The 27,711-nt window shown below is 48.6% G+C and overlaps 1 protein-coding gene across 4 annotated transcripts; it reads right to left on the bottom strand.

Moving 5' to 3' along the window:
* Positions 1-1,991: 1,991 nt before the first annotated feature.
* On the bottom strand, positions 1,992-27,362 carry TOM1L2 (target of myb1 like 2 membrane trafficking protein). 4 transcript variants are annotated; one of them, XM_070954898.1, is made up of 16 exons: positions 27,239-27,362; positions 20,944-21,028; positions 20,124-20,202; positions 19,835-19,984; positions 18,753-18,887; positions 18,203-18,349; positions 17,946-18,062; positions 16,443-16,576; positions 15,581-15,629; positions 14,659-14,782; positions 13,843-13,960; positions 12,593-12,665; positions 11,087-11,152; positions 7,089-7,148; positions 5,406-5,442; positions 1,992-4,575 (listed from the first exon to the last, which is right to left on the bottom strand). In XM_070954898.1, exons 1-16 carry the CDS (start codon positions 27,288-27,290, stop codon positions 4,424-4,426), a joined length of 1,578 nt encoding a protein of 525 aa, XP_070810999.1. In that variant the 5' UTR covers positions 27,291-27,362; the 3' UTR covers positions 1,992-4,423. The 4 variants fall into 4 exon arrangements, with proteins under 4 accessions (XP_070810999.1, XP_070810998.1, XP_070811000.1 ...); XM_070954897.1 differs by having other exon boundaries at positions 12,593-12,668; XM_070954899.1 differs by lacking the exon at positions 11,087-11,152 and having other exon boundaries at positions 12,593-12,668.
* Between the last annotated feature and the right edge of the window lie 349 nt (positions 27,363-27,711).

Consider the following 27,711-nt stretch of genomic DNA (forward strand, 5'->3'; position numbering starts at 1 on the left):
GCTTTTCCCAGCTGGTGCCCTCTAGATAAATTGGACTACAGCTCCCATCTTCCCCATACACTCCGGCAGCCAGGATGGATAATTGGCTGGACTTGGAAGGTGAAGAACCCACGTTTGCTAGTGCCAGCTTTGCAACCGAAGCAGCTGCCCAAATGCAGGACTTGCAAGGATCATCCGGGGGTTGCAAGACCCCAGAATCCCCGTGGGGCTAGCCGCCCTGCGCCCACCAAGACCTGCTCTGCTCGAACGAAAGACTGAACTGCAAAAGAACCGAATTGACTGGGCATAATTGGAAATCTTCTTCCTAGCGTATTCCCGCAGGTGCAGGGTCCGCTGTTCGGATCATTGAACGCCACTTTACAGAGTCAGCTGCGTCTCCAGGGCGCAGGCCAATGGCTTGCATGTCTTTGTTGATGGTCTCTTCCCATCTCTGTTTTGGACGCCCGCGAGGTCGCTGGCCATTGACTTCTAGTTGGTAGGCTGTCTTGGCAAAGGGGGAAGGTGCTGCTCTCTGGACTCTGCTCCTTGCCCAGAAATTCAACCGGTGCGGTTTTCTGCGGCACATAAACCCAGGGCTGTGAGAATGGGAAGGAAAGCTCTCCAGCGCATCTCTGCTGGGCTTAAAACGTGCCAGGAGGGGAAAAGCCCGACCCGACTCAGGACTGGTGATTGTGATAACACGCTATCCCTGTTTGTCCCTGCCTGCGTCCCTTTATTGTCTCTGGCAGGGCGAGAAAGTTCGGCTGGGCTTCGAGAATCGGTCCCGCTCTTTTCCAGCATTTTCCTGCACCGCCTGTTTCTCTGCTCAACAGAAGCTGGCATTGTGTTTTACTAGAAAGGTGTAACCCACAAAGATGCCAGGCACACTACGTGCTGGCGGGCACGAGCGCTGGGAGGAGCCGACTCTTCCCAGCTTTGTTTTCAGGAGGGCTTTGCGGGCAGGTTCCATCTGCTCCCTTCGGGTACCTTGTCGTTGTGCTCTTTCAAACAACAGCAAAACCACCCGGCATCTCTCCATCTCAGAGTCTCTCAACCTTGGCCGCTTTAAGATGGGTGGACTTCAACTCCCAGAATTCCCCAGGCTTGGAATTCTGGGAGTTGAAGTCCACTCGCCTTAAAGCGGCCAAGGCTGGGAAACCCCGTGTTAGAGAAGAGGGAACATGGGGCGTTGCTTTCTGCCGTTTGGGTAGCGTTGGCGATACCCATGATGGGCCAGAGCGTTCTGGATGGGGAAGCATTTGCAGAGACCCCGATGCGTCTCCTGGGAAGCTGAGCCAGAAGGGCTGGGTGGGGCCCTCCTTTCCTCCTTCAGGCATTAGGGCAGAAGGGGGTTAGGAAACAAGGCCCAGCTGCAGGTGGACACCAGGGGTCACCAGCTGTTATGGCTTGAAAACGGAAAGTACGATTACAAGATTCGCTCGGCCCTCAAAGATTGGGGCAAAAACTCTAAAAAGTTAAAGTGGAAAGGGAAAAAAAAATAAATAAAGTGCAGGCAGTCCTCAACTTACGACCACAATTGAGCCCAACATTTCTGTTGTTAAATGAGACATTTGTTAGAATGAGTTTTCACCCTGTTTTACGACCTTTCTTGTCTCAGTCATTAAGTGAATCGGCGCAGTGGATAAGTTAATTACCTGGCTGTTAAGCCAATCTGGATTTCCCAGATTGATTTTGCTTGTCAGAAGGTCACAAAAGGGGATGACGTGACCCCGGGACACTGCGACCGTCATAAATGGGAACCGGTTGCCAAGCCTCTAAATTTAGATCACATGACCCTAGAGAGGCTGCGAAGGTCGTAACTGTGAAAATGGCCATAAGACACTTTTCTTCAGGGCCGTCGTAACTTTGAATGGTCAGTAAATGAACTGTTGTAAATCGAGGACTACCTGAATCGAATCCTTTCAGATGCAACCTTTCTCCTGGTGTTTGTGCCCAACCCACCATGGGAGAGAGAGAGAGAGAGAGAGAGTCGGTGGCAGTTGCTCTCTAAGATTGCACTATTTTTTGTTTATTGGGACGGTTTTGACATGCAGAAACAATATATATATAAATATGTACAGAGACACAGAGACATCCAAAAGGAGAGTTAAGTGACATCGGTTAATACAGCCTTATGCAAAAAAACAAACAAACTCCAGGTGTCTTTGCTCTCTCTCGGGTATATTGTCACTAGTAGAAGAAAGAGAGAAGCCAAGATAGTTTTAAATTGGTTTCAGTGTTGTTAACACTATCACTAGTATCGTTTTTACACTGTTAACCTTTTACGTTTCCCTTCAAGCAATAAATTCCATTCGTCCGCCCGTCAGGCGGTCTCCCTTGAATAAAACAAAACGTTTTGAGTATTTGTCAATAAATATTATCCGTTTTTAAAATCGGGACAACTAGAAAAGAAGTTGTAGCTTTAAATATACAGATGGCGAGGCTATGAAACGGGTTCTGGGGAAAGGGAACGAGATCCTGAACAGTTAGCGGTTGGGTAGTCAGTGGGGGAGAAACAGAGACTGGCCAAGGGCAAAGCAATGGGAAACCCAATGCTCTGGAGGAGAGCAAAGATGGGGGGGGGGGAGGTGTGCAGCTGGTTTCTTGGGGTGGCTTCTTGGTTAAAGGGCGAAAGGTTTGGGTGCCAGGACGAGGGGCTGGAGCCTCTCTAAGGGCTGCAGATTAACTGGCCAAGGAGGGGAAGGGAGGCTCCAGCTGCGTTTCCTGCAGGCCCCTGATGGGTTATCAGGATCACCCAGAAACATCCAGTGCTGACCGAGGACTCGAGGTTCTGCGCCAAGCGACGGCTGGCCATGGGGAAATCTCGGGACAAAGGTCACGTCAGAGGCAAGAAAATGCAGCCTCTTTCCCAGGCTGGCAGTGGCCCTGCCAGGTGGCAACCCATCAGGTTCTCTGCCCAGGAGCACAGAAGGGTCACGTCCTCTCCTGGGGTACAAGCAGAGCGGCAGCCTACGGTGCCCAACCTGGATGGGTGAAAGGAGGCCAGGATGCTCCTTTGGCTTTGAGCCAACGCATCTTAATTCAACTTAATTCCACCAGCACCCAGTTATTTTTGCATCCTCTTAAAAGATTTTCTGATGGCCTCTGACCTGTGGGAATGGGTCCTCTTGAAACATTTTCCCTTTTCTTAAAATAAAGCTTTGGGGGGGGGAGGGAGAAGGCTACAATCTCTCCCTGAAGTGGGATGAGTTTTTTTCTAAAAAGAATTGGGTCTCTTTTCTGGTTGACATGGCAGCATTGAACAAAAAGGCTGCAGGAGAACTTACTGAGAGAGACAGGGGAAGAAAGCAAGATGGTGCAGGGTGGGGGGAGAGGTAATGGTGAAGGCCCCCCACCCCCCGCTCGGCAGGCAGTGCTAAAATGCTGGAGTCAGAGCAAGGCAGAAGCCCCCACTCATTCCAACAGGGCTGTCCCCCCCCCTGCTTTCCACCCTTTCGTTAGTGTTTAGAAGAGTCCTGCCCGATAATATAGTCCATTTAGTGCTTTAAAATGCAAATAAGGTTCTAACACACACACACACACACACACACACACACACACAGTGTTTCATACCGCCAGACGCAACTGTCGCGCGGGGTTAACATTTCCAGTGCAAAGTGCAATCTCGTCCCTTTCTGTGGCTGACTTTCCCTTATCAATACCGTTCTTGTAAAGACGGAGGGAGGGAGGGAGGGGCACCCTGGCCTGTCCCCCTCACAGGTGGGACTGAATTTCTGACCTACTTAGAGAGGGAGGGGGGGTCAAGGGGAGAAAAGACGTGCAGCCGGTTCGCTCCGGGGCCTGCAGAGAGAGAGGCTCCTTCGTAACCCGCAGAACCTGTGCAGGTATCTTGGCTAAAGAAAGCTGCCTTCGCACAAGCAAACCTCCTTCCCATGATAGCTTTACTATAGTAACCCCCCCCCAGGCAGAGCTAAGGGAGGGGAAGGGAGCAGTGGCGATGATGATGCTGGAAGGTCAGGTTTGATTTTTGCAGGCGGTCGAGAGGAAGGGACCGCAGGCCGGGCTTTGGAGTCGCCCTAACTCGAGCCAAGCCAGGACTGAATGCATGGCTATTGTGCATAAGCAAGGGGATGGGGGGGGAGGGAGAGGGGAGGGCTGGAAAGTGAGTGGGAACGGAGTCTGTGCAAGTAGTCATGCAGATCTCTCACTTTAAAAAAAAAAAAAATCTCAGCATCATCAAAGGGGCAGAGGTGTGAGAGGGAGTGAACTGAGAAACCACCCCTATCCGAGTGGTAGAACCCACTCCCAAGGTTAAGGAAATGGGGCCGAGCCCCAGAGGAGGACAGAAAAGAGCAACCTCTTCTGGGGCCACCGGGGACGGGAAGGGGCCCATCGCTAGCCAGGTTGCTCTTGGCATGGGCTGCCGCTGCCACCGCCTCCTCCTCCTCCTGTGCAGGGGGGTGGGGGGGAAGGAGAAGGACCGTTACAGAGCGAAGAGGGCGTCCTCGGACCGCTCTGGCTTCCTTTTGCTAGGCGGATTCGCTGGTGGCGGTGTGGGCTCCTCCTGAGGAGGGGAGGGCAGATTGGGGATCCTTTCCGCGGCTTTGGCACGCTCCTCCAGGAACCGGTCAAATTCTGCAAGGTTTAAAACGAAACAAAAAACAGAAGAGCTGAAGGCTCAGAGAGAAACGGTCCCAGCGCTAAATGTCTATGGAGGTTCTCAGCCCTCGAGGTCAAGGTTGTCCCAAAGGTGCTTTTTCAAGAGGCAGCTGGACTTTCCGGTTTTTCTTTGAAGACGTTTTGCAAAAAGCTTCTTCAGCTCTGAAGAAGAAGAAGAAGAAGCGTCTCGGATGAGAAATGAAACATCTTCAAAGAAAAACCGGAAAGTCCAGCTGCCTCTTCAAAAAAAGCACCTTTGAGAGTCTCAATGCTATTTCACAACCCATCCCATCGACTCTTCCCTGTCAAAATCCACCCCAGGATGGGCTGAAGAGCGCCTGGTTGGGGGTGACCGCCCAAGGGGTCAGCTTTGACCCCATCTGCTGGAAAAGGCAGGGCTTGGAGCCCGAAATGCGATTGTCCGGAGGAGAAATGGCTGGCTGGCTGGCTGCAAGCTTTAACAGAATAACAGAGTTGGAAGGGACCTTGGAGGTCTTCTAGTCCAACCCCTGTTCAAGCAGGAAACCCTACACACCATTTCCAACAAATGGTTGTCCAATCTTTCTTCCTGGCCTACATTTCCCACATACCCAGTTTGCAGTACTAGAGGAGCAGGCCATGCAGGGCCACGCATTTTCCACCCTGCTAGGCTTCATTAGCTCCCCTCTCTCGGATGTTTGGGGGCGGGGGGGGATGTCCCTACAGTCCATTGCTGGGGGCAGCTCTCCCAGCTCCTCCCCATCGTCTGGCAGCTCATCCTTTCCAACACCTAAGGCAGCACCTGGATCCCTGGGCTGCTTACGTACCTTCGCTGGTCACGCCTTCTTCCAGCTCATCTCCTTTCTGAAATTGGAGGAAGAAGGAAGGGGGGAGTGGGGAAGAAAAGAGAGAGAGGTTACCATTTTTATACCCTTCCTCCTTTAAGAAGAACTGCAGAGAGTGCAAGTACGTTGCCAGCAAGGTGAGCCAACTGAGGCTGGTCCCAAAAACTGGGCCCCGACTTGCCCCAAGTCCGGGATTAAAAAGAAAAGAAAAAAAAAACCAGCAAGAAAGTATGGTCGCTGGACAAGGGTCCACAGATTTCCGGGAATGAAAAACAGGGATTGACTCTGCTTGGCTTTGCCAACGTAGGAGAATCAATTCTCCAACGGACAAAAGGGACCTTCCAGATTCAGGGGTCGGCTTCCCCCAAGCTGCCCAGTTTAGGCACTTTCAAAAAAGCTGGGATGATGAGGTTCCTGGCAGGAGAGGAGGCAGCCCAGCAACTTTAACCGTAAGGCAAAGAAGGGCTGACTCCACACCCCGCACCAAACCCGCTATCCTGAAAAGACTTAGAAGCAGCAGCTGTTAGAAAGTGCTTGTCCTACTTGGAGTAAGGAGGCCTCCCTCTTCCAAAGGACCCTTCTTGGCATTCCCACCTTCAGGGCAAAAGTGCAGGCCTGGGAGGAGGGAACACCCTCCTCTTATGAAAGCAAAGCAAAGGATCAGCATGCATGGATAGACACATGGGATCTACCCTGCAGGAGGCGGCGGCCCTATCCAGCCAGCCGTGTCCTTCGGGGCGGGCATGACATTTCCCCATTCCAACACTCAGCCAAAAATCCTCCTGGGGGACTTTTTCCCCTTCCTTTGGATATTTTTCTGCTCTGTATTTTGTAACGTATTTCTATAGACCCGTGTTTCCTAATCTTGGCAATTCTTAAGGGAAGTGGACTTCAACTCCCAGAATTCCCCAGCCAGCTATGCCAAGGTTGGACTCCCCTGCTCTAGACTTTCATGCAGGCTGGGGAATTCTGGGAGTTGAAGTCCACTTCCCTTAAGAATTGCCAAGGCTAAGAAACATTGCTTATACACCTTCTAAGTTCCTCGGGGTTGGCCAATACTCCCCTCTCCTTCAGCACACCTCTGTTCCAGATGCTACCCATATCGGATGGCTTTTACCTGCAGCTCTGCCAGAGGTTCAACCCTCCCCTTCCTTTCACCCCACATCTTCGCCCAGGAGTACAGGGAGTACCTCGACTTACGCCCAACATTTCTGTTGCTAGGTGAAATATTTAAGTAAGTTTTGCCCCATTTTATGACTTTCCTTGCTACTGTTGCTAAGCGAATCACTGCAATTAAGTCAGTCACACAATTGTTAAATAAATCTGGCTTTCCCATTGGACTTTGCTTATTGGAAGGCTACAAAAGCGGATCAAGTAACCTGGGACACTGCGGCCGTCATAAATACGAACCAGGGGCCAAAAACCTGAATTTGGATCACGTGACCAACAGTCGTTCCGTGAGAAAAATGGCCGTAAGTGACTTTTTCCAGTGGCATCGTAGCTTCGAACAGTCACTAAATGAACTGTTGTAAGTGGAGCACAACCTGTGTTTTAGAAACGTGTGCCAAAGGAGAGCTCCTACCCTGGCAGCGCCCTGCCCTCCTTGGAGGCAAATTTAAAAAAAGGAAACGAGGACCAAAGCAGAAGAACCAAAGAGTCTCTTACCACGTCAGTACTCAGCCACTCCTCAATGTCCTCCATGACAGAGGATTGTGGGACAGGAATCTAGGCAGGGCAGCAAAGACGGAAAAACAAGACCAAAAATACACCCAGAAATATGGGCCCAGAATGAGACAGGAAAAAAAAGAGAGAGAGAGAGAGAGGAAGGAACAAAAGAGAGGGAGAAGAGAAGAAACAAAAAACAAAAACAAAAAACAAATATAGGCTGTGTAAGATGCATTGCTGTCGTAAAATTAAAAAAAAAAGTGCATTGTCGTCATCGCACGGGGGTCGCAACCGAACGGAAAAAAGCACACGCACAAACAAAGCAGTGCGAAAACGAGGCAATGTGGCTAGCAAAACTCAACACAGGAAAGGTTATGATGAGTGAAATGGTGGGGGGTGGGGGCGGTTGAGAGGGGGTGGGCATCCTCTAAACCGGGAGCAATGGGGCTGCCGCCTGCTTCCTAACCGATAACGGAAGATAGGGAAGCAGGAAGGATGCCCTGTGAGGGGAGCGGGTGGACAGAGATGCCGGTGAGGGCTTGGGAGCGGTGCCAAAGTGTGCGGCTGGGTGAGAGAAACAGACTGGGGGAAGCTCGGTCCATAAGGGTCAATCTTGGACAAGCTGTACGGACATCCAAAAATCCTTTGGGATTTAGTGGGGCGGTTCTGAATTCCGAGATTCCTTTCTTCCCTGTTCCTCTTTCATGGGCACAAAGAAGTGGTTGCTGGCCAAATTCTGGTCCACACAAGTTTTTAGGTGCTTCTGCGTACATACATTCACACACGCAGACACACAGCACACTCCTTCTGCCCTCCCCCCCCCCGGTCTCTCTGGACAGTGGAAGGCGGATAACATCAGGCTGCCAAGGAATGGTCTAAATCAGGAGTGTCAAACTCAGTTTCATTGAGGGCCGCATCAGGGTTGTGTTTGGCCTTGGGGGGACCAGCCTGGGTGCGGCGAGGCTGGGTGTGGCTAACTCGACATCACTTGTGTTGGGGCCGCCTGTGGTGGCTGAGCACTCTGCCAGCAAAAACGGGCTCTCAAGCTCCGTCTTCGGCTGCAACGGCCTCCTGCAACCCTCTGCCAGCAAAAATGTAACTCCAGAGGGACGCCCACGGTGCTTGCGAGCTCCGTTTACGGCTGTGATGACCTCCTGCAACCCTCTGCCAGCAAAAACAGAGCTCCGTTTTCTCTGGCAGAGCCACGGTGGGCCAGTCCTTTACTGTCCAGATCTAAACAATCCGTGGGCTGAATCCGGCCTCCGGGCCTTGAGTTTGACACCCCTGGTCTAAATCAATATTGCAGCCGATTTTAATCTGAATTCTGTTTGTCAAGCCGGGGGCCTCTCGCCCAAATTGATGCGCAATCCGAAGAGCAATTCAACATTCAATTGTGACCCCTGTCATTTGCCTCTCATTTCTAGCATTGTGCATATAGGTCTAAAAAACCCTTCGGTTCATTCCCCCCTTGGCTCAAAGACGTGGGGCCACTCCAAAGATCGGGGGGTGGGGAAAGAGAGAAACCTATTGGATCTTACCAGATTGCTTCTGCCGCAATCACACATAATGAGATTTCCCCGAGCTCAGGCCTGCACAGAAACCAAACGCTCATCGAAACAATCAAATTATACTCCAGCTTTAGCCCCAAACCTGTATCTTGCCGTTTCAGACATCGTAATTACTGGCTTTTTATTTCTCATTTGCCAAACATTCCCCTTTCTCCAGACCTGGGCTGCCTGGAACAGGAGCGACCGCTATAACCATGGCTTGTCGATTCAGGTATTGTGCCAAGTCACAGCTGGTGAAGCCACGGCTCGGGCCGGTTTTCGTGCGCCGGTCAAGGGTCAAAATGGAAGGAAGCTCCTTCAAAGCCACTTGGCTGCTGAGTCTAGGCTACGAGGTGCCCAAACCGAATGGAGCTAGCAAGACAGACTGAGACACGTAGAAAAATATTGTCTGGAAAAGAGAATGAGCTTCAGGGTAACTCTGACCCAACATGCTTTAAATCCTTTAAATTTCCAGCCTTTGGCGAGGGACTCTTGGTGTGTCCTTGCACTTCCTTCTCACCTGTCTGCTTGCACACTTGGGCAGGTCCATTTTATTATTATGTGTCTCCTAAAGAGACATGGTTAACAGCTTCTGCTGCTGGAAACATGGTTAGGGATTAGTTGGATAAGGAGGTCAAATACGTCCATGTTAAAAACAAACAGGGATGAGGAGCTTGTGAAGGACAGACCGGCCTCTCCGATTCTGTACTGGTGTTATTAAAGGGTCCACGAAGGGGGCAGTAACCTTTTTTCCAAGCTGAACAAACACAAGCTAGTAGTGTGGAGGCTTGGAATATCGGGGGAGGGGGACCAGAATTTTCAAGTCAGGGGGAGGAAGATGCAGGGGGCTCTTAAGGATCTCCCCAAGAAATCGAAGCAGCAAGATGATCTGCTCTGGAAGGGCTCAATTGCTCGGGGGATTTAAAAGGCAAAAGATGTCAGGAGGTGCTTCCATTCTCTCTTGGGGGGGGGAGCTCTTTACAAAGTAGTTCAATCCCCCCTAAATGTCACTCTGTCCGCTAAACAGTTTGCCCCCACTTTTCCAAACCGAATTCCTTCCCCTCTTTACTGTTTTACTAAGGGTTTGTCTCCTGAAAAAAATCACATTTTCTTTTCCTCTCTCTCCCTCCCCCCCTGATTTCTATCACTTTTTTAAAATTTCTCTTTGTATTTTATAGTTTGATAAACCAATAAAAATGTGATGGAAAATAAAGGCTGGGATCCCATGTATACCTTCAGGGTGACTTAAGTAATGTCCCACTAACTCCTGCCCTTTCCTGCCTAGCTGTATTTAGGGGTTTCCTTAATAATAATAATAATAATAATAATAATAATAATAATAATAATAATAATAATAATTTATTATTATTATTATTATTATTATTATTATTATTATTATTATTATTATTATTATTATTATTATTATTATTATCTGTCTGCTATTTTCAGTTTTCTGCTCTTGCAGGACATGTTGTTATTTTTCTCCCCTTCCTCCCAAGCTTAGCAGAAAGACGGATGCACCTGGGGCTGCCCAGGTGTGCTGAGCTTCTGGGTTGCCCAGAGGAAGATGGGAGTTGAAGTCCAAAACATCTGAAGGCAACAGAGCGGAAGAGGAAGAGACGGGTCAACCCTCTTTCACCTGAGCTTAGGCTGCTCTTTTGTGCTGCCTTGTTCAACCTTTTGCAAACCCCAAACGTCAAAAGACTTGTGTTTACCAGGGAGGGGAAAAAGGCAATACTGCAGGTATTAAAAAAAAAAGAAAGACGACGACGATGACGATGACAGTACAAGGAACCGGTGGAGAGATCCATCCAAGTATTGGAAAACAAGGCCAGCGCACGAACGTTATGTCTCTTTGTCCCTGTCCGTCTGTCCCCCGTCCCCCATCCCCCCATCCGAAAAAAGTACAGGTGTTCCTTGACTTACAACCACAATTGAGCTCAAAATTTCTGTTGTCAAGTGAAAGATTTGTTAAGTGAGTTTTGCCCCATTTTACGACTTTTCTTGCCTCGGTTGTTAAGTGAATCTGGCTTCTCTGTTGACTTTGAAGGTCGCAAAAGGGGGAAACAGACGTGACTCCGGGACGCTGCAACGGTCGTAAGTATGAACCAGTTGCCAAGCGTCTGGATTTTCATCCCCAGACCATGGAGGATGCTGCAAAGGTCCTAACTCACTTTTTCCAGTGCCGTTGTAAATTTTAACTGTCACTAAATGAACTGTTGTAAGTCGAGGAATACCTGTATTCAGCTCCCCGACCGGCCCACCCTCCATCTCCCCAGATGAGGCTCCCCACCTGCACCCTCCTTTTACTGCCACCAGGCTGGTACTGTTTGAACAGGTTGAGTGACAGGTAAACAGAGGCTGGTGAGGCCGGCGGAAAGGGACACCAGGAGGAGTGAGGGCAACATGGAGGGGGAAGGGGATGTCACCGGATGGCAAAATGGTGCTCACCATTCCTTGGGAGATGAGCCACCTGTCTATGGGCTCCATGGGGCAACTCCCACCTTTACCTCTCCGCTGTGTGTTGAGAACAGAAAGCCTCATTACCATAGGTGAAAAAAAAAAAAAAGAAAGAACCACATTCCCCCCTCCCAAGGCAGACGTGGGACGTCCAGCTGCAGGCGCCTGGAGAAAAAACTTTGGGCATCCCAGCCTCCCACCTGGTTCTACCTGCGGGTGGCCCTGCCGAGAATTGACAGCCTGAGGGTAGAAGAAACACCCCTCCGTGCCCACTTCCTGAGACAAGAGGGCATTGAAGCGGGCAGAAAAGTTCTACATCTATCTCAACGAGCCATGTTTTGGGTACTGGCCAGCCAAGGCTGCAGGTAGACCTCGACTTAGGACTACAACAGGATTTCTGTTGCTAAGCGAGGCAGTTATGGAAGTCGTGCCCAGTTTTTTACCAATTTTTTTACCCATGGCTACGTGTATCACGGCTGAAAATGGAAAGGACAGTGATTGTTTCTGTGTACAAAGGTTGCCAACAGCTTTAAGTCAGCTGGAGAGCAAAATAAGGAGGTTGTCACCTGCGTGCAAAGTCTTGGGGGGAGAGACACACCTTCAAGTACTTTGACCCTGTTCCAGGAGGCCCTTTGAGCTGACAACACACCAAGCAGTTTGTCCTCCACCTGGTGCCCTCCAGACCTGGGCAATTCATTCTCTCCAGCCAAAGTCGAGTGGTCTGAACCAGGGCTTAATTGGGAGCAAAGGTTCCCTATCACAGATTACCACTGGAGTGATCTGGATTCAAATTCAAAGCTGTAAAGTTGATTGGGCAAATGCAAATCTCTCGTTTTAATGGTGATGATAAAAATGGGGACAGAGGAAGAAAACAGAGCCAGGGACACTGCCTTGAACCATGTTTGGGGGAAGCACAAAGGTGGCCCATTTCTTCTGATGAAATAAAATTAATTAGAGATCGACGGATATTTGGATGCTACAAAGGCCAGAAGGGCATGATCAGCTGGAGAAAGTATAAAAGCCCAGGGAGGAGAGGGGAAACCCCCCTCCTGTGGGAGATGAGGTTCACAAATCAGGTCTCCGTGCTTAGCACTCAATCTGGACTACAAGGGGGGGGGGGAAGGAAAGTCTCCCTCCCCCCTCCCGGTCCCAAAGTAGCACCTCGCATTTCTCCACACTAAATCAGTGGCCCTTTTAAGCACAACATCCAGATGAAGCTGAGAGAGAAGGTGGGTCTTTGGGCCATCCTCTGGAGTTTCCCACTGACCCACTGAATATCTGGTCCCCAAATACTTCTAGACTGCTGAGCCCCACCACCACAACCAAACAAGGAGATGACCCCAGCTCACTCTGCCAGGTATCCCAAAAACAGACAACTGCACACAAGGGAACGCATTGCCCTTCGGTGTCCTCAGCTTAAGAATGTCACACACACACACACATACACACACACACACACACACACCTCCCTTTGGTAATACAGCAGAAGAGACTTACCCCTCCTGAATTTGGTTTCCGGATATCTGGGGCAGGTGCCATCCCTTTAGCCGTTTGTGGATCCTCCCTTGTCCTGCTGGACAAAAAGAAAGAAAAGAATTGCTGGAATAACCAGAAACCAACAATAGCAAAAGGAAACCTATGAAAGAGAGACCCAAAGTGGGCTGATTTTTATTGGCAAAAAAAAAGAAGAAAGGAAAACAACCAGGGCAGCCAGATGCCAGCACACTTAACGCTTCCGCCCGTGGGGGCAGATTGGATTATGGGGAACTGAATATGCACACGTAGAAAGTCGCACTTCGCTACCTCCTAAATCTGGGGATTTCACGTCTCCCAGAAGCCCACCAGGCCAATCCAATTAAGGCAGAGGGAGCTGATTAGATAAACCCCCCCCCCCCTTTCCTCTAAATCTGCCACAGGGTGGAGCCAATGGAACAAAGAGGAGAAAGCATCATTCATGCTTAAATACCGAGGACTCTCTGGGGGGTCTCTGGGGGCTGTAATTCATCCAGCAAACCTCCAGAAAGCCAGGAGGACTCCATTTTTAACAGCCCTGAAAGCGGGGACAGTCGTATCACCAAAAGAATGGCTTGGCAAGGGCAAGGCGTTCCTGAGGTCTTGTCAAAAGGTCTCATGCTGCATTTCTGATCGTCTTTGATTTTTCAGGGCATTTGGATTGGCTCCGAGTAGCCTAGAAATAGTCTGAAATACGATCTAACGGAGCAATCAAAATTCCCTCTCACAAAGCCCTCAGGATAAGATCTGCTCCAATTGTGTATCTAAAAAAGGAAAAATGTATTCGCTGTAGCACAGCGGCCACGAGATGAAGGCGCCTGATCATTTGCTGGCTCAGGATTTGAACCTGGGGCCCAGAGAACGACTATCGGCCTAAGCAGCTCTTTTGGTCCTAGGAGCTGGTTTTGGCCAGTGGTTAAGGCGCCTGGCTAGAAAGCAGGAGATTCTGAGTTCTAGTCCCACCTTAGCCATGAAAGCCACCTGGCGACTGTGGGCCAATCACCAGGAGGTGGAGAGTTCTAGTCCTACCTTAGGCATGAAAGGTGGCTGGGTGACTTTGGTCCAGTCACTCTCACTCAGCCCAACCCACCTCACAGGGTGGTTGTTGTGTGGAAAACAGGAGGAGGAAGGTGTGCTGGATCTGTTCACCACCTTGAGTTTCATTTGTAAAAATGATAAAGGCAGAATACAAGCAATACATTTTCAAAGAGGCAGCGGAATCAGGGGCCACTTACGTTTTACGCTGATCTGCCACGGAGCCGCCTCTCGTTTGTGCAAACACGTCAAAGTCATCCCGGGGATTGCTGGGGGGGAGCGAGCTGAGGGCCCCACTCACGTTGTTTGTGCCCAAATCTACGGAGAAGACACGGAGGACAAAAAGCTAGAATAAGACTTGGAAGATGGGCCCGTTTGATCAAGGTGAGCCTTGGTGCATTCACACGTCCCCTGTAGCCCAATTTCCCCTCCTTCTTCCGTTCATGTGGACAAAACGGCCAAACCTCCACCTGGCTGGTCTCCTCTCCCAGGATCTAAAAGGTGAGCTTAGATCGAAAACTCATCTTTGGGGAGGTGAGGAAAGAGGAAGATCAGATTCAGGAGAAGGACAGATTGGGAAGGAGATGGTGCCACATCCAGTCCTCCTCACCCGTTGGCGGTGTCGAAGACTCCGAGCCAGAGAAGGGACCACCGAAATCAACTGAATGAGACACAGCTTGAGTGTAATATGGGACGTAAATTTTGACTCTAAGAGCCCAACTGGGACAAACGCGGATTTGCGCACAGCATGGTTGACGATTGAGCGCAAGGTAATGAAGGGTTGTGTCTTATCGCAGAGACTTATTGTGCACAAATCTGTTACGAATGAAAAAGGGCCTCGTATCTAAATGCAGAGTGTTGGCTCCTAGGCATTTCCTCCTAGAGAGCTGCCAGCATCAAACATCTACCTAAGCATACTTGGCAACCTCTCAAGTTTCAAAGGCCCTCGCTGTGGACTAGCTTCTTGAGACTTCCTTCAACTCTTTGAGAAACAGAAGGGAAACTAAAATACTCACCGAGCCCAGCAAGCTGAGAGGAAAGGGTGGAGGCGGGGGCTGTGTTTCCCACCATGGGGCTGACCACTGCTGGGGACCCAGGGCCCAGGTCTATTAAGTTGTCCTCGGTCACCTCGCTGAGAACCTGCAGGGACACACAGGGTAGCAGCAGAGGTCACACGAGGGGAACGGCATCCCTGCTGGATCACAGGAGTCAGAGGCAGCACCAGACGGCTCTGTTAAAGCCCAGGATGTTACGGCCAGGAGGGGTGTGTGTATACAAGCACCTACCCTCTTAAACCTCTCTTCGGACGGTCTTTCTTTCCTTGGCCATGTCATCTCGGCTAAAAGGGGCAGAATTCTGCCAGGACTGAGCCTTCTCTCCCAACACACAGGAGGAGAAGAATTATGACCAACTACACAGGGGTGAAATCCAGCCGTTCTATCCAGCTTGGGCGAACCGGTAGCGGCGGCTGCGGGAGGCTCTGCCCACCCACGCGGATGTCATCTCGCTTTTTTGCAACATTTTAAGCCTCTGCGCATGCGCAGACATTGCCGTGCGTGAGCACATTGGCGAACCGGTAGGGAAGGTAAGTAAATTTCACCCCTACTACATACAGAAAAAACAGGCAGAACTTTGATTGAGCCATTTGGGCCACCATCCTGATTTTCTGATTAGCACGATGGTATTCCAAGAACAGGCAAAGGCTGAATTTCCAACATAGGTATTTCCACATTATCCTTTTCCTGATCAGCTTGAAATGGCCGGATTCCTCCCAATCTGCCAGCAGACCTTCGACTGTTGCTTTGCCAACAAAGACCCAACCAGTTATGCTTAATATTCAGGGTAAATATTAGCAATTCCTAGGGGAAGAGTACACTCTGGTCTCAAGGACAGAGAGTTACTGTTACGCTGCTTAGAAAGGCTGGCGGGAGGACTTACTCCGTTGCTTGAATTCTGTGCTGATCGGCCCAGCCTGTAACGTTCAAACCTACAGGGAGACAAGAAGAGATTAAAAAGGAGGGTAAGGGGCAGTTTTGAAGAAGTGCGGGTCTTCATCCAAAAGCAGGAATGGGGAGAAGAAATTACTGTGGAGGAAGTGTTGATTCCAGGAAAGACACCCAGGAGAGCACTACAAGACCCATATGCCATTCTTTCCCCATCTCCCTGGTTGCCCATGGAAGGTGACCCAAATGGGCCACAGGAAGTTCCTCCATGGAGTGCTGGTTGGTTTCCTCTCTCTCTCTCTCTGGTCAGGCTTAAGCACTTAACTGGACTTGATATCCGCTTCCAGGCAAACAAACACACCCCTTCAAAACAGATCAAATGCTTGTGATTTGCTTTGCAGGGCAAGGCCCACATCTGGAATGCAATATCCTGACGAGCAACCGGTTCCTCTTTTTGGATGCCTGGCTAGCATGCATGATTTTCCACATGGATGCTTTTTCCAGGAGGTTCTTTCTGGACATCTAGCGTCCAACTGTACACATGACATCCCACCCAGCCAGGCATCAGCGTAGGCAGCCGGGAATCAATTATCGACAGCTGAACAGCTGAGAAAGAACCGAGGTGGTTTAATGCAGCTCTGACCTTTCTGGTGGTTCTCTTCTGGGAGGGAAGGGGAGAGGATGAACGGAGAAGCCCAGGAAATAGAGAAAAGGCTGCGGTTCGCTAAAAGGAATGCCTCCTCTTCTGAGGGACACCCCGCTCCTCAATGCTGTCACTTAAGAGAGGGAGGGCCTTGGCTTGCCCTGCCCTTCTGCCAGAGGATCTAACTTCTCAAAGGAAAAAAAAGAGACGTCACCTCTCGTATCGGAGGAAGACGTTGTTCAAATCATCGTTGGCATGAAGCAGCTCCTCGGTGACTTCTTCGTTGGACACCCTGGAGATCAGCTCCACAATCCGTTGCTGCATCGCTCGGCAGGTGCGGTTCAGCTCCTAGGAGAGGAGACAGGGAGGCAGCTGAGAGCAAGGAAACAGACTGCAGGGGTGGCACCACAAGCAGGAGCCAGAATTTTCACCTCCAGGAGGAGGTCCTGTTGCCTTTTGAAGGTCTGTTTGCTTCCAGGTATCTCTTAGGGAGGCTGTGACCCACCTCTGGCCTCTCTCGTCAGCTGTTTTGGCTCCCTCGGCAAAAGGGGGCCAGTGTATTCAGAAGATCCACCTCTACCCGCTGGACCTCACGTCCACAACAAGAGAAGCCAACTTCCCCCACCTGATTTTCTGTGAGTGGTGACCTTTAACAAAAGCTAGCCTGAATCTGAAGTGAGAAACCAGCAGAGTAGTGTCAGCATCCAACTTTTGAGAAGGAGGAAAAGAAGCTGCCTGGGCTTCCTCTGCCGAACTGACATTTGGAGAGTGGCACCCATCTCCACTCAGGTTCTCCAGCTGCTGCAACAGCTTGAAGACTAGGTTTGCCAACGTTCAGCTTTAATCTCGTCAGTTCAGAGCCAGACGGTGGCATTTCGGATGTTTGGACTCAGGTAGTGGAGACAGGCTGACACAACCGGCTGGTGCGGCATTGGGATATTGTCTTGTGCACCAGTCCTTAGTGGCGTCTATTGTTTGGCCCTATTTCTAAGAGACAACAACCAACCACACATTTATCTCAGTTTCTTTGATCCTAGTCACTAGAAAGGGGCACCTACAGACAGTTGCTTGCTCTCTGTCATCCTGGAAGGCCAGGCACAGAATAATGGACTTAAATCCCAGGAAGACAGGTAAAATTCACATCTGGTTGAAGTGAGCCCTCCTGCCGTGGGTCATTTGGAACAGGTGAAACCAGACTGCCTGTGACTTATGGCGAACAAGAGGGGTGGGGAATGGAAGAGAAGGGCTGGAGGTGTCGTTCCACAAATGACTATACACAGAGGTGGGGAAACCATCTGTCACGGACCCTTCCCCAAGCAACAGATCGGTCATCAAGAACCCAATGACCCCTTCCGACTCTGGGGCTCTGGATGTCATTCCGGATTAAATGGTCTGAGTCCATCAAAACCAGGGAAGATAAAACAAATACAGAAAAGCCCTCAACCTACAACCATAACTCAGCCCAAAATTTCTGTTGCTAACCAAGACATTTCTTGTGAATTTTGCCCCGTTTGCCACACGAAATACGAGCCAGTTGCCAAGCATCTTCATTTTGATCACGTGACCCTGGGGAGGCTGCAATGGTTGTGTGAAAAATGCTCACGTAAGTCACTTTTTCCAGTACCATTGTAACTCTGAATGGCCACTAAATGAACGGTCGTAAATCGAGGATTACGTGTGGAGAAGAGCTAGGAAAACTACCGTCTCATAGATTCACCTGCAGTAACTCAAGGTCTGAGGAATCCTCTTGCCCAGGGATCATTTCCGTCAGCATCTCCGACATCACCTTGGTGTTGCCACGAACAACGTCCAATTCGCTGCGTAATCGTGCAATCTGGCCGGGAAGGAGGAAAGTGCTTTTGTATGTCAAACCCAACACAGGTCTCCTGAAGGAGTGCGGGGGAAGGGCCACAGCTCCCCCACCCCACCCCACCCCACCCCACCCCTGAGCCAGCCCTTCCTCCAGAGCCCTACCTGTTCCGTATTTGCTATGATGGGGCCGGTCACATTCAGAGGGGGAGTCTGAGGAGCCGGGAAGGACGTAGGGGAGGTGCTGGAGCTCATCTTTTGCTGAGACTGGGACTTGTGCATGTTGGCAGCTGGGTCGATTTCAGGAACGCTCTAGCAAAGGAAATGGCAGTTGATGAAAGAGAGACCCAGCCCACATTTAAATACGCAGAGGGGCAGGTGTCTGCGTCTGTGTGTGTGTGTGTGTGTGTGTGTGTGTGTGTGAGAGAGATTCTGTTTTCAACAGTCACCTAAATGGTCTGGAGGCCCAAAGATTATGCAGCCTCCCATCCAAACAGCTAGTAGCCCATCACCCTGGCAGACGGACGGGGTGCTAAAAGTGTCTGGGGTCAGATCCTGCAAGGTTGTTCTAAAAGGCAGCTGTCTTTTCCGGCTCAATGAATGTCCGGTGGTAATCTAGGGTTCATTACACTACAATTTATCCCCCTCTTTCATTTGCAGTTCGAGGCCTGGGTCTTTGGGCAGGAGCTCTTATTTCCCATGCTTAGAGACTTACTCTCTGTGGGGTGTGTATTGGAGACAGGGCATCCAAATCCGCAACGGGAAACTCTATGCCTTTCCTCTTGAGCTCTTCGTAAATGTGCACCACTCCTGTGAGGTCAGGGCTGCTTCGAAAGGCATCAGCCCAAGCCTGGGGGAAAAAAATTAAAATAAAATAAAAAACAGGGTTATCAGGCTGTCAGGCTGTTTCTACACAATCCATATTACTTCACTGGGACACCAGGGACCGGTTCCATGGAGAGAGGTTTTCCACGGACCGGAGGGGCTGTGGTTTCATGTGCTGTCTGCTTTCCGGTGTGCTGCAGCCTGGTGCCTGGAGGTTGGGGACCCCTGCACTAGGTTGTCTAAATGGATTGTTTTTTCTTGGATTCATTACAACAGAGAAATCATGAGACACCCCCCACAGCAGCCCTAGGAGAGGGCCTCACTAGAGACCCTCCTGAAATGACCCCTCAGCTTTAGTGTGATGGAGAGAAAAGCTATGAAACAGACTAGAAACAGTCATTCATCCTGACCCTCTCACTTTTGGGCATGGAGACCTTTATGTGCTACTCAAGAGTCAAAGGTCGGATTCAGACTCTCAAACATTGCGCAAATGAATCAGGTTGTTGCCCCAAAAACTTGAAAAGAGCCATCAGGCCAAGGTGGCCGATGCTGGGCTTGAGTCACCATTTCAAGTTAAGAAGCAGGCAGCTGCTGAATGCACAACTGGAAACATTATATATACATATACATATACATATACATATACATATACATATACATATACATATACATTACATATACATATACATACACACACACACACACACACACACATATATTTTGTAGCTGGAGCTACAAAAAAACCTTGGTTACGTAAGGAAAACCTGGGTAGAAGAAAAACATATCTATCTATCTATCTATCTATCTATCTATCTATCTATCTATCTATATGTATATATCGAGATTAAAAGGACTATCAACCTGCTAAAGCCTGGCCAGTAGAAGCTTCAAAACTAGGTGGCCTTAAAACAGTTAGGATTAGTGATGCTATATGCTCAGGGAGAAAGAGAGACTTAAATTAAAGCAATATACCTGAATCAAGGCAAGGACTTTATCTTGAACGATGGTGGGAGGATTGTTCTTGGGTGAAATTATTTTAACCAGGACACCATCTATGAAATCTCGATTTGCTACGAGGATATGGAAGCGATGGCCGCAGTTTTTTACACACGTTTCCAGGACCTTGGTGTGAAAAACACATTTCAGGTGCAGAAGAGAGAGTCAATACTCAGCATCCTAAAAAATGAGAGCTGCTAGGTGGGGTTCTAGGGTAACGGGCTCATTCCTCCCAAGTCTCAAGATCTTGATTTCTTGTACTTACCGTTAGAGCGAGCATCACCTCTCTGTAGTTTTTGTTTCCATTCAGCCTCTTCTTGAGCGCTCTAACGGCATCCTTCGGGCTGAGGAGAAAAAGGAGGAGAGGGTGGTGAGCGCCCCAGGTGCCTCTGAAGCACAGAAACACAACAACCCCGGTTTTAAGCTGTTTGTGCACACCTGTTTTGAACCTGGGTGCTTGGAGGCACTGGTGTTTGCTCAACTACATCGAGCATCTCAAAGGAGAACACAGTCCCCCGAGGGAACACACAAATACTTTCAGCAAATTAAAAAAAAAAAAACCAAGCCAGGCCAGGAGCTATGAAGATGCTGAAAAGAAGCCAGCAAAAAGATGTTTTGTGATGCTTCACAAAGATGGGCCAACAATACTGCTATGGTGTTTAAACACAGAGAGCTGCGTTGGACTAAAGTATTCCAGCTACTTGAAATATTATTAAACAATTTCTTGAACAACATTTTACAGAACAAGCTCTTCAAGCTTAAAATCAAATGCTGGGGGCTGTTTGGCTCATACAACTTCAAGTCACTGGTCCATTTAGCGCCATCTTCTCTGCTTGATTAGGGTTAAGGCAAGCAAACACTGTCTGCAGCTAACGGGATCCGAACATCTAAACTGCTGGCAGAGACCACCTGACCAACAAGCAAGTACTCTTCCCAGAAAAGGAGGCCTCCAAAATAGCAAAAGGCTATGTCACAGGGAAGAGAGGATGTATTAAATGTTTGTTTGTCTTAAAAAATAAAAAAAAAATAATGAAAATAGCAAAAGGCAATTTTGCCGTCAGCTAAGAGGGTGTGCGTACACATACCCTTCTTCTGTCTCATTGATGATGTCACATATCTCCATGTTCAGCGTCCAGTCTTCGCTCTGTAGGGAGCCATCAGTGGCTTTTTCTGTAAGGCAACCAAATACGTTGCTCATTTTCTGCGAAATTGACAGTCAAACTAGTTAGCCTTACCTATAGCTCCATGCAGTACAACACAAGATATTCCATCAAGATTATCTTCCTTCCGAGCAACTGATGCCCTGCACACTTGTTCGGAATTACATAAAATATAGTGCCAACAGACGGTGTCAGAGTTTGCAAAAAGTGAGCAACCTGAAGGGCCTGAAGTTTAGAAAATGACCCATAAAAGGTACCAGGAGGAGGAAAAGATTTCAGAACCAGCTTGGAAAGGAAATACTTTGAAATCAAATTTTGAGTCTGCCAGTTTTCTGCCATCTGATAGAGCAACCTCTTCCGGCCAACAGCACTAAATCACCTGTGCTGTCCTTTTACCTTTTTCCTTTTGTGCCAGAAAGCCTCTTAAGGAGGGGAAGCCCAACAGTTCATAAGCCTTTTGACTGGTGCCACATGCAAAATGAAACAGACAAGAAAAATCCATAACCCCTGGGGGGCGGGGGGGGAGGCAAAGTTATTAGCAAAGTCTAGGTCATGTTATCAAACTCAGTGCACAACATTTTTTGAGGCCAAGAACTGAATTTTGAATGATGTGGCAAAAAGTAGGAGATTATGCCTTGGACAAAACATCAGTTTGTTTAATATTTGCATTGAAATGTAATTATTATGGTAGTATGCTAGTTATCTATTTATTCTCGTTACATGAAAAATTACTGTTTGGCAACAATTTTCAAAGTGTTTGACTTTTGTAAAGAGGTCTCAGGTTGAACATTCCTGATCTAGGTGAAAGCTGACAAATTATAACTGGGTATAATGTGAGGGGGAGGGTACACACGCACCCACAAATACTGTTAAATACTTCATATTAGCAAGAGATAAAGCATATAAGTCAACCAATCTATTTCTTCTTATGTGTTCCTTTGGAAGATTTAATGTTCAGTTCCTGAGGATTTCCTATTGCAATATAATCCATTTGAAATAGGCTTATGGCACCCTCGAAGCACTTTACAATATGGATGCATTCTGGCGTATGCCATGTTATTTATCTGCAGAAATATTCGACCATCAGATCTCGAGTACCAATCCCATCCTGGTCTGAGGCCACTCCAGCATCTTGTCAAGTTATTCATAGCAGCTAATTTACAACAAGTACTGCAGAGGGCTCTAATTTTATCTGAGGGGATAATAGGGGAGCTTTTGGGTTTTGTGGTCCAAAGTTGAAAAATAATCACCCCATCTTCTGTTTCAAGAAAATGGTCCTTTGCTATTTAGAGGGACTGCAGTGGAATACGATCTCCGGCTGTTAAAACCTACCCACTTCTAGGTACTTTTGCCAACCTCATTTATGCCATCCTCTTAAGTCCCTGTCTGGATGCTGGGAAGGGTCAGCTGAAGACCAGGAAGTTAAGGTCCAATTCTTGCAAGACAGATGGACTGAGCTAAACAATGGCTCACCCCTTCGTGAAAGGGTTGCTGGATGATGCAGAAGCCATGGTTTATGAACCACAATAGCTAAGCTCACATGATATCTTCAGTTGAAATCCAAATAAATTCCATTTGGGCTTAGCTTGATGTGCGAACCAAGCCATTCTCTTGGTCAGCAGGCAATCTAATTGGAAACAGCTGTTCAGGATGAGAATTGGAAGAGAAATGGTCTATTTTTTTTATGTGCAGGCCTGTGCTTGCTTTACAGATTTATCGTTTTTATTCCTGTTGTGCTACCGAGCAACCTCTGTGCCAAGCCATATTTTGCTTCCATTAGCAATATGTTGCATCGAACTAGACCTACATGATTTTTTAAAAAAAAAAAATATTTGGAATCCTGCACAGAACTTAAACATTCTCATCCCCCCTTTTTAAAAAAAATAATTGTGGATCTTTCACCCTTTGGATTTTTGTCTTCAGGAATTATTTTTGCATTAGCATTTGGCTATTAACCACCGAATATGTCAGAAGCTACCATACAATTTTGCATGTTTGAAAAAAGAGTAGGGAGGAATTAAGAGAATCCCAAGGAAGATTCCAGGCTTAGAGAAAAGGAGCTAAAAACATATAACCAGCAATAGTCATGACCTGTTGATAGTAGTCATTTAATAACCTTTCAACTTGGAGGGAGGATCTAAGAAGAAATAGGGAAGGGAGGCAGAGATTCTCCCTGAATCCCTTGGAGAAAATATATCTATATCTAGATATGCATACTGTAGTTTGAGATTCTGCGGGTACCTTCATTAGCTAACTCTCAGCCTCAGGGAACCATTATTATGGTCTTCTCAGAGTTCAACATATCTCTGCGGGTTTACTTGGCCAACTCTAGGCTTTCACAGAAATCTTGCCCAATCTTTCATGGTCAAAAAATTCTGCCAGAAGAACCTTCTGCCACTGCAAATATGGCAAACACATAGAGGGAGTTGCATCAGGGATGAATGAATAAACATATTGCTCATTAACCTTCGGAAAGTGTTTATCCCTTTACTGCTTCAACCTGTTTCACAGCTGAGTTATTTACATTTTACAACAGAGAAAGATAAGCCTCTGATCATCTCAACCCTTTCCTGAACAGTGTTTGCTCATGTTTACCCAATGTCCTAGTGTGCTGGCGATTAAATTTTCATGGGAATCAATGCCATTTACTGGCAGAGGAAGTACAATGCTGATGCATTTCTAGCCCTAGATATTTTTGGAGGCCACCGGCTTTAATTGCAGATGCCAAAGCTGTCATCAATCCAATGGGTTTTAATGGAACTCGTCTCCATCTTCTCTAACATCAAAAGGGCCACCAAAGAACGCGAAACAGCCAGACGACTGCATCTCACACACGAGCCAGGAAGAACCACAGAAACATTCAACAAGGAAAATTCAGTGAACTATGAACTACTTCAGCCAAGGTTACACAGCAGATATTTCATCCAGGATATGTTTGCTTTTCCATCCCTGTTCAAATTAAAGGGAAATCCCTCACGGGCTTCTCTGCTTCTTAAGGCCGCTTGCCCTGGGCCACCAGAGGGAAACTTGCTATCAGATCTCCCAAATTCCAGACTGAGATGGTAATAGTAGGTTGGATGCCTTTTTTTCCTGGATAGTCAGCAACCGGGTCACGTAACGTCAGTGACATCCATACCAAAGCCTTCAAGATTACTTAAGTCCTCAACACTAAAATTTCAAATCAGGGAGGAGGAGGAGGTGTGTGTGATTAAACTTTGGACAATTTCTGACATGAGACTTTGAAAGCAACTATTTCTCGACTGAGATCAGATCCTGCTCTGCAAGCCAAGTGGGATGTTTTGATCTTTTGATGAACACTGTGTGTGTAGCCAGCCTTTGGTTCTTTTACTTAAAAAAAATCAATAGCCAAAGAGTGCAACCTGTTTCTACTAGGCATTTTCTTCAGAATAAAGATTTTCAAGCTATTAGTTCCCATCTCTTGCCTAAGAGGGCAAAAACAACGAGCGTGTAAGTTGAACGTCTTTTCTCATTTTGGAGTTGGCCAATTTAGGCTTAGGAAACAGCTTCAATTTTCCATTGTGAAGTGCTACCTCTGCTTGTGCCTTCCGGGCTGGGCTCACTCACTGAGCTAAACTATAGTTATGTTTAATAACTCCTTAAAAAAATAACAATGGTTGCATTCATACAACATCCTAAACCAAGAACTAAATCCCTTGCTGGCTTAGTGCAGTGTCTGAACTAGCCTCTATATACTCTAATTCAAAGACCTGACAACTTCAAGACAGCCACGTTTCAAGAAATTCATTCAAAATTTCCGAAGTCCCTCACGAATTAAGACCACATAGAAACTGTTCTCTAACAAAATAAAGATTTTAAAAAGAAGAGCAGCAATGTCCTGTTTTTATCTGTTTCTCTTTCAGAGATTTTTACATTTTTCTCTCCCAACTGGTCAGGACTTTCAGCTTCACAGTATATACCAATGAATTGCAACAATACATGTACTGTAAAGAATATTCTTAGAATTGCAGTAATGTCTCCTTTTAAATAAAGGGATGTTCCGAGTCGCTTATTCAAGGTCTTGGTAAAGGTCAACAGAGTCAGGATGTAAATGACATTCCTTGGACTATACACATTCGCTTTCATTATGCAACCCTCTCTTGCCTGCGTTGGGAATCCTTTTCCCATTGAATAAAATGTCACAATTTGTTAGAAAAAAGGCCAGAATCTATTTTTGATTCTCCAAGGGCAAAAGGAAGGCACCCTAATTAGACTGCTGCCCTTTAGAGCAGGGTCTCTGATTTCATTCTCAACGATTTAGCATCTGCCACAAAGAAAAATGGGCTCAAATTAAACAGTGTTTACCTGCTTTCGGACCAAGCATCCCTACAGCATTCACAAGACTATGCAACAATAAAATGTGTTTTGAAGTTTACTCTAATGATGCACAAGCAAGCGGTTAGCTTCATAAACTGATCAAGATCCTTCCCAGTAAGAAAAGCTTGCGGCCCACTTCCTAATTTTGACTAAAAGTTAGGTAGAAACCAATATAGATTTTGTATTTCTCAATTCTCCCTTCCAATTTCTCAATTCTTCTTTTCAATTCCTGTGTTATCTGTCTCAACATGTGCATATCCTCCCACCCCCATTTCTCAACCTTGCGCCTCAGCTCTGTCCACCCTTTCTCCTCTCTCCAAACTGAGTTCAAGAAAGTGAATGAACGGCCACTGATCGGAAAAGTCCACTCACCAAACAATTGTTGGGTCCTTCGGTTCTTTAAAGGCATGTTACATCCAGGAACCTCTCAACCTGCCGTATAGTCATTTCCTTAAAGCGCACAGGCATTTATGCAAGGCGTTGCTTCTTTTAAAAAGAACAATTGGTGCACATCGCAAGGTCCTTGCACTCCGACACGTGGCTTCTGTATAACCATCAACCTTCCCACACCCCTGCTTAGTCACTGTTTTTTAAACCAAGAAAACCACAGCTTCTCCAGCCTTAAGTGGAGAAGTTGCTGTAAATATCCACAAACAATTCAATCATCTTTTCTTGGATCCCCCTCAGGAGATCTTTTTCAAGATTACAGGGCCTCCAAATCTGCACCTTGCTGTGTTTTCAAGTCAGTTTTCCCTCTTGGGCATCCTCTGTTTCATTTCCTGCCAGCATTCCTAGCTCCAAGCTCACCCACAAGTTCTGAGCATCTCTAACCTCCTCTTCTCCTTTTTGAGATCTCTTCCTTCACTGTCAGGCTGTGTCTTCCTACAACCTCGACCACTCCCCCCTCCCTGACTTCTTTCCCCCTTTGCCACAGATCCTCCCAAGGCTTTGCACCCATCTTATTCTCACCCCCCCACCCAAAAAAAACCCCCGACAATATTACTGCCAGGCAACCTTCCCTTTTATATCACTTTTCTCCCGAAACATCCCTCCGCTGCAAATGTAGATATCTTTTTTTTTTTTATAATGCATGCTTTTCTGTTTTGTTTTTTTAATCTTCCACAAAACATAAGTCATCCTGCAGACGGATCCAGGTTTGGGAAGCTGCTGGGCGTGTCACAGCCGGCTGGGCGCACACTTTCATGGCTGGGCACAAGCTGCCCCGCCCCCACCTCTCCAGGGGGACAGTTGGCCTTTGCCCGCAGGGTCTTTGCAAGGGCCCCTCCCCCAGAAACCCCCCCCCCCGCCCTCCCCATGTGCCTTCAGACAGAGAGACTTTGTACAGACCTGTATAGAAAGGAAGATTTGCAGCAGCAGCAGCAGCAGCAGATGGCCAGCTGGAAAAGGCCGGGCCATGCTCATCCAGCTGGGCCCCCACCCTCACCTGAGAGCCCCCCCTTCCAGGGCTGATTGGGGGGGTGCACATCTCAACATCGCCACACACTGAATCCCACCACAAAGCCCCCCTCCCCCCCCAAGGGACCACCAGATGGGGCACCTGCGAAAGATGCTCTGCAGGGACCAAAGGGGGGAGGGGCTGCTTTTCCTCAGCCAGGGGAGGGGGAGGGGGAGACCCCTGTGCAAGTGGGAGGTCTGCAGACATCAGAGGGGCTGGGGGGGGTCACTGGGGAGGGGGCGCCTGCAGAGCTCCCCCTGCCCTCCCAGAAGGGCCTCTTCAGCCCAACCGACCCCGGGGGTCCCAAAACGGGCCTAGGGGCCTGGGAGACCCCTCCCCATCCGCGGCCCAGCCCCCCACTTGGCCTGAGGGCGCCTCAGCCGAGCTCCAGCCGGCCCGAATCCTCCCCCGCGCCCGGTGCCGGCTTACCCAGGCTCTGCCCCACCGGGGTGGCGAAGGGGTTCCCCAGAAGAAACTCCATCTTAAGGATGACAACAAACGCGACCGGCCTCCCGGCCCGATCAGCCTCCCGTCGCCTCTCACTCCGCCACTTCGTCCCGCCTCCCCGGCTTGAGCGGCGGCGGCGGCGGCCAAGGGTGGCGGCGCTCGCGCCTCAGGACGGCCCCGGCTCGCTTTCTATTGGACGGGGTTCCCGAGGGGTGCTTTGTCATTGGAGGAACGAGACGCCCATCACTGTCAGGCCAGGGGGACTCGACTGGAAAGCGGACAGCTTCTGAGAGACGACGACGAGGCGGGGAGGGAGAGGACCCCGTCTTCCGCGCTTCGCCATTGGAGAACGCTGCGGGAGAAGCCCGCAGACTATTGGATAGTATTCGCAAGTTATTCGCAAGCCGTGGTGCTCCGACAACCAATCCCGAGAGGGAACGGCTGTTTATGTAGCT

This window comes from Pituophis catenifer, unplaced genomic scaffold (assembly GCF_029215685.1).
Source record: "Pituophis catenifer annectens isolate HBS135680 unplaced genomic scaffold, rPitCat1.0.hap2 SCAF_16, whole genome shotgun sequence".
NCBI lineage: Eukaryota > Metazoa > Chordata > Lepidosauria > Squamata > Colubridae > Pituophis > Pituophis catenifer.